This window comes from Morone saxatilis, unplaced genomic scaffold (genome assembly GCF_004916995.1).
Source record: "Morone saxatilis isolate NCDOM2014 unplaced genomic scaffold, NCSU_SB_2.0 Contig16, whole genome shotgun sequence".
NCBI lineage: Eukaryota > Metazoa > Chordata > Actinopteri > Moronidae > Morone > Morone saxatilis.
This window is the reverse complement of record NW_023339718.1, coordinates 23423219-23436012: the sequence shown is the minus strand read 5'-3', so window position 1 is coordinate 23436012 and position 12794 is coordinate 23423219. Positions and strand designations below refer to the sequence as shown.

General features: G+C 38.3%; 1 protein-coding gene across 1 annotated transcript in view; it reads left to right on the top strand.

Annotated features, from left to right (window-relative positions):
• The window catches only part of hk2 (hexokinase 2), a 28638-nt gene that overhangs the window by 2322 nt on the left and 13522 nt on the right, over nucleotides 1-12794 (top strand). The window contains exons 2-7 of the mRNA XM_035658365.1: nucleotides 826-988; nucleotides 1898-2046; nucleotides 3073-3192; nucleotides 4500-4595; nucleotides 5729-5828; nucleotides 10009-10192. Coding sequence (XP_035514258.1) covers nucleotides 826-988; nucleotides 1898-2046; nucleotides 3073-3192; nucleotides 4500-4595; nucleotides 5729-5828; nucleotides 10009-10192 — 812 coding nt within the window. The remainder of the gene's footprint in view (nucleotides 1-825; nucleotides 989-1897; nucleotides 2047-3072; nucleotides 3193-4499; nucleotides 4596-5728; nucleotides 5829-10008; nucleotides 10193-12794) is intronic.

Genomic DNA, 12794 nt, shown 5'->3' with positions numbered 1-12794 from the left:
AGTAGTAGTAGTAGGCCTCTTTTGAATGTAAGGACAACAGGAAAATCATTTTTTTTGTGGTCTACTCCAGAAAAGGTCTTTTGACCACATGTTGTCAAGCTTCTTGTGGCTGAACTCTATTATCCTCACTATCTCCAGTGTGGGTGACACGCAGCAAAGAGCCACAAGTTGGGGTGGAACCCAAGGCTGCTGCACTAGGACTCAGCCTTGGGACAGTACACCATTATGTTAGCACCTTTTGTAGCTACTTTCAGAATAAAAGCCTTTCAGTGGTTTGCTAATGAAACTTAAATATTAAGAGGCAGCAGAAAGTGGGATTGCATTACCAGTTGAGTCCACCTGTGATAGAACTACAAAATAGAGGGAATCACAAAACAGTGTGGCTATGATTTTTGAAAGTTAGAACAGAAATGTGAGAGTGGAAGAATTCATTTTGCCTGATGCCCTGTAATCTCTACGCTAATGTCCTTACACTCACTTGAGCGAATCAATTACAGAGCAACACTAAGTGCAACTGCTAGCAGCTTAAATGAACATTATTCTCACTGACAGTGCATGGCAGCCAGCAATACAAGCAGAACTGCTTTTAAACACACAGAAAAGCTTGTTTTGCATCCATTCAGTCCTTTAACATGCTGCTGTTGGTACTGACACGACCCTCTTATCAGGCAGTATTGAAAACTTGATAGGACTATATCCTCAAAAGAAAAAAAAAAAGCAGAGCTGTCCAATTTTAATGTCATTTGTTGGTTAATTTGTTCAATAGAATAACAATACATTTCCTAATTTATTTATTGACTCACTGCTGTACTCCTAATTATTTAGGTGGACAAATACCTGCACCGTCTTCAGCTTTCAGATGAGACGTTGATGGATATGTCAATAAGATTTCGACGAGAGATGGACAAAGGCCTGTGCAGAGACACCAACCCTACAGCTGCTGTCAAGATGCTGCCCACATATGTGCGCTCCACTCCTGATGGAACAGGTAATACTACTTTTCATATAAGAAGTCCATTAATAAAATTAACATAGAGACTCGGGAGTGCAACTGCAGTTCCATTCACACCACTGCAAAACCACAATATTATAGCAGAATCACTATTTGCCTGGTACGTGCACACATACAAGGAAAATTTGACTCTCAATGTACTAACACAGACTTACAGCATAAATAAACAGAACAACAAGTTCAATAAAACAGAAATAGACTAGTATGTATGTATCATATTGTATCATATATAATGTCAAATTAAGCCAAATTAAGTTAATGCGTAGACACATTTTCTGACTTTTCTCCAGTGGTATCTACCTATGTGTAATGTTCTTTTTTAGCTTAGAGAGTCCTTTTAAAATATCTAACAATGAAAAAGGTCAATTGGGGTTTGGTCAGAACCTCATACAGAACAGTGCGACAGCAGTTCTGAACTGCAATATAATTATTATTTCTGATGATTCACTCTTCACAAAGTACATCAAGATAATAATGAAAGTTTTCTTACCTTTCTTCAGTGAATGATGTGAGGTCAGAGGTGCAGTGTGGTTGAAAGTTTTATAGAGACAATAAAGCAGAAAGGTGGAGGAGGTCCTCAAATGTCTGTTATTTCCACAATAAATTCAGTAACCAGAAAATAATTGAAAAGCTGACATTTCATTTCAGAATCTGGGCATTTTGTATTTTTTAATTTTTTAAATTTAATTTTAATACATCTCGGGACCCGCAGTTTATTTATTGACCAACTGCTGCCACCTTCAGCTAGTCAAAGTTAAAATTTCCCTCCTGTGTGATATGTGTCCCCTAACTTTCCTAATGTTTTATGAAGAAGGAACTCTGTTTAGCGTTTGAATCATTTGTGTGTGTGTGTTGTTTTTTTTTTGTTCTTTTTTTTGTTCAAAGAGCAAGGTGAATTCCTGGCCCTTGACCTTGGTGGATCCAACTTCAGAGTGCTCCTGGTCAAAGTAATGGCCGATGGCAAGCAAAAGGTGGAGATGGAAAATCAAATTTATGCCATTCCTGAACACCTCATGAGAGGCAGCGGGTCTGAAGTAAGTTAAACATTAAACAATAAACATTACACACAGCTAATATTTACTGTACAAAATATAACACAGCATTGTTGTAGCCTGTAATGTGGTGACAGTGTGCTACCCAGCTTAGCTGGCATTTATAAGGTGTAAATGTCATTTACACATCACTTAAACAACAAACTTGAAACTTGAAACAGACAAATGTGACAGGTGACAGATGCCAGAAGGACTACATCCACAACACCAACCCTTGTAGCTTCATACTGACAACACTTAAAGTGTGTTTCTCAGCACATTCAGAAAAACTAATCTGCTTCAGTACAAAAGCCCAGCTGAGCTTGTTAAAAGTGCCAAGTGCTTGAAAGAGATGGAAAGGGAAGTCTCAACAATAATTAGAGAGAGCTCCAGCAAGTATTATCACATTGATTTTATTTATATATTATATATATTATATTATGTAAGACAGACATTCAGGTAACTCAGGTAAAGGCAGCACTAAAGAAACAAACACTGGAGAGTGAAACTTCCTCCAGACAGTGACAAGACCACAAAGGTTACAGAGCCTTTGTTATTTTATATTATGTAAAAAGAAAACCACTTCAATGGAGGAATTTTGTTTCTTAATGCAATGCAAATCTATCAGCATATACACTGAATTGATTTGTATAACTTTAATGTACTTCAAAGTGCGCATTGTGCACCTGTATTATTTAAAGAACAAACAAGTATCAGATTGGGACTTGTTATCGGCAGATACTCAATATTAAATGACAGGGAGGGACATCCCTAATCTATATATTTGTATTTATGTTTTGAGTTTTGTATCTGTGGTATCAGCTCTCAGAACGATTACTAGTGGCAGTAAGACTGCCCTACTACCACTATTCTAAATGTTAATAATACAAAGCTACTACCACTACTAATAATTGGAATGATGGCATTAATGATTTTTGGTATCTATACACACCCCCACACATACAAATTACATAGCATTTCTTCAGCTTTTCATTAATAAGAAAACTGACCTTTTCTCTCCCCCTGTAGTTATTCGACCACATAGCTGATTGCCTGGCTAATTTCCTGGAGAAGTTGGGCATAAAGGATAAAAAGCTTCCTCTGGGTTTCACCTTCTCTTTTCCGTGTCAACAGACCAAGTTGGATGAGGTGAGTGATTCAGAAATAATACTTTGGCCTCAAGTGAAAGGGTAGTGAATGACTGAGATGATCCCCCTATGACTTAAGGGTCATCTGGGACAAAGTGTTGGATCTGATAACAAGATTTTGATATTTTTTCTTTAGCTCAATCTGTATTTTATTTGAATTCATGGATATGTACTGTTTATATTTTAAATCTTTATTTTTCCCGAAACCAATGGGTTAACTGTGTTACATGCTCTTCTGTAAGTCCTATCAACTTGTCAGTTCATATCTCAAGTGGGATGTCTGCGATGGGGTGAATTGAGGATGAAGGATAATCTCATTCTCATTCCAAGTTAAACATTTCACTGCTTTGAATGCCACCAAATCCATGGAATTGTCAACACTGTCCTGTCTCTGTCAGAGGAGCCAGGCTTGAAGCTAAGAAACTCCACACTGCTATTATTTTGAACACGTCCCTTTCAATTAATTTTTCAATTACACAGACTTAGGAGCATGCATATCATAAATGTTGGGTCTGTTGGTTTTCTACGACTCTACTACACCTACTGGTAAATTATTTGCCATGTAGTAATATAATTTCTACCAAAAACAGTGATTGATCTGGTTAGTTATGTTGGACTGCTATTATCTTGAACACAACTGTGTATATATTCACCGATCAGCCATAAGATTCTGAGCACTGACTGGTGAAGTGAAAAACACTGATGATCTGGTTATCATGGCTCCTGTCAGTGGGTGGGATATATCAGGCAGCAAGTGAACATTTTGTCCTCAAAAAAGTTGAAAAAAGGCAGTGTGAAGATTTTGAGCGGACTTTGGATAGCTGATAATTTTGATGGCAAGGGATGGCTGGGTCAGATTTTATCTCCCAAAACCTGCAAGTCTTGTTGGGGTCGTCCCGGTCTGCCAAAGAAGGTCAGTACCTATCAAAGTGCTCCAAGGAAGGAGGTTTTTTTTTAATTAAATACATGGTTTGGGGGTTTACATAGTAAAATTAAAATTTTGAATTGAATTGAATTTGGTTTGAACTTTATCTTTTGATAGAAAGACATCAGCAGCAACGTTTTGCCAGTTTCTGTGCGTTTTCACTTGAGTTTGTATTTCACTCAGGGATTATTTTATCCACTGATGATTTGTTTTTTGTCTTTTTTGTTTTTTTTTAGGTTAGTTGACTCACGTCAGATTGTTAATTGGTGGGGTCTGCATAACTAACTAACTTACATAAGTGTGTTGTTGATTGATTACACCAATGACATGGCTGAAATGAAACGGATAGATAATGATTCTGTTCTTTCTTTTCCTATTTCCAGAGTGTTTTGGTGTCTTGGACCAAAGGCTTCAAGGCAAGTGGAGTAGAGGGAAAAGATGTGGTCAGCCTTCTGAAGAAATCAATTAAAAAACGAGGGGTAAGTGTGCAAACTCTGATTTCTTTGTACAATATGTGCTATTTTCATACAGCAAACTTACAAAGACCTAGAAATCTTTTTTGTTCACTTTCTTATTCATGTCTGCTTGGAAATACAAATAAAAAGTCAGATGACTGGTCTGACTTTGTGTGGATTGATGTGAATTAAGAAAAGACAAGTGTTAGAGCTACAATAAGCACATCTGAAGGCTAAGAAGGAACAATTAGAAGTTGAAACTGCCATAGCAAATGTCACTGCAAAAATAAGGGTTTATTTTAAGTGGTGTACCATCCTCAGAAAAAGCCATTGTGTGGGTTTTGACTGTGCAGCCTCATTTCAAGGCCCTTCACTAAATGACATACTGCTTCTGTTTGAGATGAATGCATAATAGAATGTTTAGAAGTAGAAACACACACATCACAACAACAGACAAACTAAGTACAAAACAAACACATACTCTCACAGACACAGTTGGTGGCACAGACATATCCATCACACTGCAGAAATGGAGGCAGTGGTAGTCAGGCACTCGACATCATCTTGACTTGACTTTGACATATTGTTACCTTTGATTTCAATGCGTGAGATGTGGAGATCCCTGAGAGACGGTGATTTTTCATGGTGATGAAAGCATCCTTAGAAATGTGCAAACACAGCAATGCAGGAGGTTTCCCCATCAGTATTCCTGCATGAGAACATTCATGTTCCTTCAGTTATCCATTCTGATAATCAAAGCCACTGTGGTAATGGGGTAGGCTGCAATGTCTTGGAATAATGTTTCATGTCCAAGCCTAGAAGAGCAGGCCACCTCTGCATGCATGTTTTTAAGTCTGTTAAAAACAAAAAACAAAACGTATCACCCCCCCACACAATAAAGGAATATTCACTTGTGTTCAGAGCAATTTAATGGTAAGATGCAGAATTCTTTTTTTTTTTCATTTTTTTTTTCAAAGGAAACACAAAAAAAAAATTTTAGATTCAAAACAGACTTTTCATTGTGTTGTACAGTTCAGGGTAGTGACTTGGAAATACTTGGAAATATTGGGAAAATATGTTAATTTCTCACAGTCTTTAATGCCTTAGAATTGTGGTAATAGGCATGATGTATATTATTTAATGAAATCTCATTGCAGGATTTTGACATTGACATTTTGGCTGTGATCAATGACACGGTGGGGACCATGATGACCTGTGGCTATGATGATCATCACTGTGAAATTGGCCTCATTGTGGGTGAGTCCTGTTTATGTTTATGTTTATTTATCGGTGAAGGTCAGCGAGTGTTTGCTCACATGCTAGTTAGCAGAGCATTCGGATACAGATGCTTTAATCAATCAAAACAATACCCAATGAGCAGTATTTCAGGAAAAAAATAAATGCATTGGCCTTGGGAATAGGTAAAAATATTTTTTTGTGTTTCTTCACTCACTTGGTTACTTATGCATATATGTTTTGCAAACTACAACTCATTGTCTATGTAACCATAAAAGGATGTATAATATGCAGATTGAAATCTGAATGGGTATATGCTCAGCCTGTCTCTTGACATTTGAGAAGCTCCCATTCCACCATGACAATGTGGTAACATGTTACTGATAGATTTTCCTCTTTGCTGTTGTTTGCTGTGTTGTATCTTAGTGTTATTTAATTGTATATGTCAGTGCCTGCATCAAATCTGAATGTATGTGTTTTAACAGTACTATGCTTGTAACATGCAAAATAATTCTTACAAAATAGGGCAGAATTGTACCTGTAAGGCAGAGGCTTGTTGCCACAGGGTGCCACCATACATTAATATACCCTCTTGTCTGTTTTTGCATGTTATATTTCTTCTGCTAATTTGGATCAGCCAATTGTGCCAGCACTGCAGGCCTTGTCACTGCAAACTCCCACTCTGGTCTGTGGAAAGTCTCGACAGACTTCTCGGATTTACATGGAGTTACCAACTGCTTCTTTTTAATCTGTCAATTAGATCCCATCCCCCGCTGCACAGGTGTCTGACCACCTAAAGACTGGTGTAGCAACAGGAACATGATCCCACACTGGGATCCCACTGGTTGACATTGCCAGTGTTTGAGGGTGCACCACCCAAAATTAATTACTTCATTTTGTTGGGGAAGCAGTTGAAAGTTGATTACAACTAGCATTGCAATACACTCACACAGGAATCTAATGTGTCTGCAATCTGTAAAAACTTGGTTCTTAAGTTCTTGTGCTTCAACAATGCTTGAGGGAAACTTGAGAAAGACCTTTTCCAACATTTGGAATCATGTTATCATAGAATAATATGATACCAAATTGTCACCTTAAGTAATATATTTCCTACTGTCTTATAGAGTGTATTATGGAATATTGATATTTTACCTGTTGTTCTGAATTGGTACAGATGTGTACATTTAGCTATCCCAGACTGCTTAATATCTTTATGGTCGATCGAAAGGTGCACTTCTGGTCATATCAAGGTTCATCATTTCCAGCTGAAGCTCACAAACATGCCTGAATTCTCTCTTGGGAGTAGGTGCTTTGGTTCCCACAAAGAAAATATATAGAATTAAGAATGAACCTTCCAGATCTAATTAAAGGCCTTACATATCCACACATCCTGTGTGGATATGTAAGGTATGTATTTTAGAGATGCTTTACCTAAGGTATGCACCCTTATGTGATTCTTATCTGTTGTGGTCATTTGTTAAATAATGCATACAAAGTATGATCTTGTCTTCCTGTAAAGTTTTATTCAAATCATCCATGCAACCATCACACACTCTTGTATGTGAAGGCTCGAAAGAGTGAAGATTGAAAGAAGCAGTATCATTTTAACCCTTTTGGAGCATCACTCTAACACAGTTACTTATTCCTAAGTTCTAGGGAAACAAAGATAGTGTGTTGCAACGATCGGTCTTATCATGTCCTTGGCTGCTCAGTGAAGTCTCAACATCCAGCTGTTTACTTGGACACAGAGTGTAGTTAGAAACAGGGTTAAAGGGTAAACACATATAATAGCCTCTTTAACAGGTTGTACATGGTTTTACAATGACCAGGTCAAAGGGTCAAATACGTTCCTATATAAATATAAATAATTATTATAAATAATTGTCATTACATTTAAATGGTTTTGAAAGGTTAACATTGTGTCTCACATGGTGTAATTCTGCACCTAAACTTGCCTGCATCAAAGGAATTAAAGATGATGAGAATGTGGCCTGGCTGAAGGCAGCTGAAGAACTGAAAATGGATGCTTGAATCAGAAGATAATGGGCATTGTGTCAGAAGTGCCATAAGAGAAGCTCTACTGAGTGAACATTCCTCTTGATCCATTTTCAAATGCTTGAAATTGTTAAGTCTATCCATTACATACTTTTATGTGCTACATTTAAAAACTATTATAGATGGCTTTTTCATGGGCCAAGGTGTAGAATGCAACAGAAGATGTGTAGGGTTTCTGCTGTGTAGCTTGTTCCACAATTATGGAGCCAGGACAGCAAACAGTTGCTATTTTGTTGAGCGGTAGCAGGGCCTGCCTTGTAGTGAGAGAGCAGCAAGCCAGACTGGAGGGCTTTGACCATGTCCAGGATGTAGGAGGAGCCTGAGCCAGGGGGGTTGGTTGGATGGCACATGCAGGCACACCAGCCAGGAAGAAGTTGCAGTAGTCTAGGTGCAAGATGATGAGACCATGGACCAGGTGCAGGAGCGGATTGTTCCAGCAATGTTGGCAGTGAAGGACAGCTGGTCCTCCAGTGCCACAACCAGGCTCTTGCAATCTTAGCCCAGGACACTGCAGAGTTCTCACTGGTAATGGAGAGGTCATGCTCACATCCATGTCTTTCATGCAGGAAGAGCAGCTCTGTATTGTCGATGTTGAGCTTCAGGTGGTGCTCAGACAACTACTGAGAGGTGTCAGATATGCAGAGATATGTGCTGCCACCCTGTAAGTGTGGTCCTTGAGGCAGGATGTGAGTAGGGAGAGTGCAGGGCCTGAGACTTCCAGTTCTTGCATGGTGGAGAGAAGGATCTGGTGGTTTACTGTGTCAAACACTGCTGAAAGGTCCAGCAGGATGATGGAGGAAAGGGAGGTCCAGCAACGTTGTACATCTCTGTGGGGGATCCCAAGTGGTCCCAAGCCAGATGAAATGGGCCTGCATAATGGGGGCACCATTTAGTTTCTTTCGGGCTGTGCCTGACTGGGCTCCTTGGGTCAGAGCCAGGCCACCAGACACTCACTGGCAAGCTCTCCTTCAAGGTCTGGCTCCAAGAGCAGGCCAAAGTTTACCTATTCCAGACGAGGTTCTTAGCGAATCTAGAGGGTTGCATGGAGACTTGCTGATTTAATGTCAAAATTTGCTTGGAAAAGCCCCGAAATGAAGGCACATTAGTAAATGATTTAATATAATTATCTAAAGTTGGCATTAGAAATTTGGGAAATGTTTTATTTCCAAAATCTTCATGGACCATAAGTCTTTCACTTACTCTAAAATGTAATGGTTAAAGGACTGTACTTGTATAGCGCTTTTCTAGTCTTCTGAATATTCAAAGCATTTTTACACTACATGCCACATTCACCCATTCACAAGCCCAACAGAAACTAACTCATTCGTTCATTCACATTCACACACTGATGCAATTTGGCACGCCAACTTTCTGAGTAGTGGATGACCTGCTCTACCTCCTAAGCCACAACTGTGACCAACACAGATCATTAAATTCATTTCTGTTTTTAACACATTATTCATAGATTTAATCTAAATGAATTTGTTAAATTTGACAGCTTTTAACACCAAACTGGGGAGGAGGCATTTTTTAGGGGTGGTAGCTGCCACCCCACTAGATCCCTGGAGGTGCTGCAGCACCTTTTTTGGCCAGTTGATGTCGAATCTTGTGAATCACTGTTCTGGCCCCTCCCCTGGGACCAATTTGCGGTGGGGCACGCTACCAGGAGCTTTTGTCCCTGACAGCACAGCTTCCAAGGTTACAGTGATGCACAAACTGATGAGAAAGGGGAATCACCACCTTATCATGGCAATTTATAGGTTGTACACATTATAGGTTATAATTTTCTATCATTTAAATTGGTGGAGTGAATAATACTTCATAAAACATATCACATCTTTTGCCCTTTGACATCAATATAGTGTGCAGCCGAGACAAAATTAAATTCCATACTAGAGAACAAAATCCATAGAACACACATTTTTTGATAATGAAACAAACCAGAACTGTTAACATTTAAACAAAAGAGTAGACACTGGGGGGTTTTCTGGTTACTGGATGAAGAGTGATTGCTAGTTTTAATATCCTTTTATGGGAGAGCGTGCTTGATTAATTTGATTCAAACATGGGTGATAGACACTTTTTTTTCTTTTTTGGATGACAAATGCTAATGCAGTAATGTTATGCTAACATCTCTTCCCTCAAGGAACGGGGACCAATGCCTGCTACATGGAGCAGATGAGGAACCTTGAGGTGCTGGACGGTGACGAGGGACGGATGTGTGTCAATACAGAGTGGGGTGCTTTTGGAGACGATGGAGCGCTGGAAGACCTCCGCACTGACTTTGACCAGGAAATAGACGCGGGCTCTCTGAACCCTGGCAAGCAGCTGTGAGTGTCTATATGCTTATCTGACTTGTTTCCACATAAAACATCTCTCAGTAGGGGCTTCACTTAACTAAAGAAAGGCTTGTATTAGAGATAGATAGATACTTTATTTATCCCGAGGGAAATTCAGGAGATTTATTGCTAATTTCTATCATTTCTATCATTTTATTTTATTTTTGTAGAACTGTCCCTTCTGTCTGACCAGCTCCTGTTTTTAATTTTCTGTTCAGCGTATTTTTCAGCATACTGTACATTTCCATTTCAATTCCATTATTTCCATCAGGACATTGTCGTGCCAATTCCATTGTTAAGCTGATCTTAATCAAACTTTATGCACTGATTTTTCACATTCAAAAGCCTTTCAGCAGCTCAAAGGCCATAATCCCTGTTATCCCTATTCTGTTCAGCAACACTTGAGAAACCAAAACCACGTGTCCTGTCATCCCTTTGATTGTGTCCATTAATACTGTGATGCAAGGTAAAGACGGTTCTGTTAATCAGAATGCTCTGTGGAGGAGTGGCTCCTTGAAGTAATCTGGTTCTGTCAGGATATATTGGATGGTGAATTATAGTTTTCAGTCTCAGTGAAACTGACTCGCTTGAATGAGCTGAATTGATTTTTCGGTGCTAGTAGTAATGGGTAATATTTGCCTGTAATTTTATGCATGTGCATGCAAATCAGTGTTCATGTGTTTGTGCATTGAACCTGTGGCAAAGATTTTGCATTGCTCTCTGTACAATAGTGCAGCTGGAGTGGCCAGAAGTGTAGTTTTTAACAGTGAATATATCTGGAGTGTTATTTGGATTTTTGGGACTTTAGAAGATTAAGCAAATTTCACCACAGTCAGTCCAGTCAGTTGAAGGTTATGTTATATTTCTTAGATAAACCTTTGTACTTACGACACTGCTTTAAATATTATATTTACTTTTTGTATTACCATGCTAATTAAGTAAACTAAAGTGAGTGGCAAGTAGGAATAATCTCTAGCTCAATCTATCTAATATGTTTTTTTAATCTGAAGGGTTTTGTGAGATACTACAACTGTGGTTATCCACAGTTCATGTGGCTGAATACAATCAGAGACATAGCTGCAGTATAAGTGTCAAACTCGTAAACATCATATACTGTTGGCCTTGGTAAACAAAGACAAGTGTGTTGTATGTGCTCAGATGTGTGCACACACATGCTGTATTTAGAGTCTATTCCTTTGAGTTTGGAGTTTTGGAGGGAATTTTCAGGGAGGATGACCCCTATTTTATTTTTCCAAGCTGTTTCTGAGGGCAAGGTCAAACATGAGCATAAAACAAAAAACAGAAAAGTGATCAGTGGGCTTTAAAGCTCAGTCAATGTAATATCATGTGCTCTTCTTAGCTTCCAATGTACACAAACCTTTTTATTCTCTGCTAATCCATATCTATTAATAATAAAGTCATTGATAAATTCACTCAAAACAGAGAAGGAAAAATGTACATTCGGAAAACTTTTGCCATCTGCATTTACAATATTTAATTCAATAACCGGTCTAAACAGATGTATAGAACAGGTACACCAGTTTATGCTTGTATTAATTGTGTACCTCTTTTCAAAGAATTCAGTAAATTTGTGTGTTTATGTTTGTTTTCTGCCTTGCTGCAAATGAACCTTTTGTGGGACAAACAAACTGGATTGTAAAGAAGCCATCCAAAGTGATGCTGCTTTCAAGAGAGGTCATTATTTTTTTTTAAAAAGGAAACACTGGGTTACAATAATGAAACAGACTAGAGAGGACCAGCTCCTTAGATTGACATTGGTCAGTGTGAAGAGCACTGTCTGTCTCAAAATGAAGTGACTCATTCACACAAGGAAATGAATGATGATCTTAATGCTGTATTTGAACTTATTACTGTTACAACCTTCTGTCAAAGGCAGATCAAGTAGAACATGACTGGAAAACCCTATATCCTCTTTTACATATAAAGCACTCTAAAAGTAGTCTATTGCAGAAAAGGAATGCAAGATCAATAAAATGTTCACTGTATTAATATAGCATCTTCTGTGTCTTTGTACTTTAGTGTCAAGCGATGCTGATTAAATATCAGACTAACAAGCCTGGGATGGTGATTGTTCGTAACACTGTGGCTGTGTTCATCAGCATAGTGAATAACATATCATTATTGAGCTGCATAACTACCGTCTGTCTAATTCAGTGTTTTCTGACATTCTCTAATAGTTGTAGGCCTACCACAGTGTTGAATATCACTTGTGAGTTTTGATGCATCATTTGGAGGACAACTAAAATGTCTCACAGATGGCATCTTTGTACCCAACTTAAGGGTAGTATTAGATCTCAGTCTAGTGAAAGTTTCCGTTAGAAGAATAGTTTCCAGAGTTTATGCATCAGAAGTCCAGTGTCTGCCAGGCTTTCCGTTAGCTGCATTTGTGTTTGTACAGTGGATATAAAAAGTCTACACACCCCTGTTAAAATGACAGGTTTTTGTGATATAAAAAAATTAGACAAGTATAAATAATGTCAGATGTTTTTTTTATCTACCCTATAACATGAACAATTCAATTGAAAAACAAACTGAAATCTTTTAGGGGGAAAAATAAAAAATAAAAAACTTA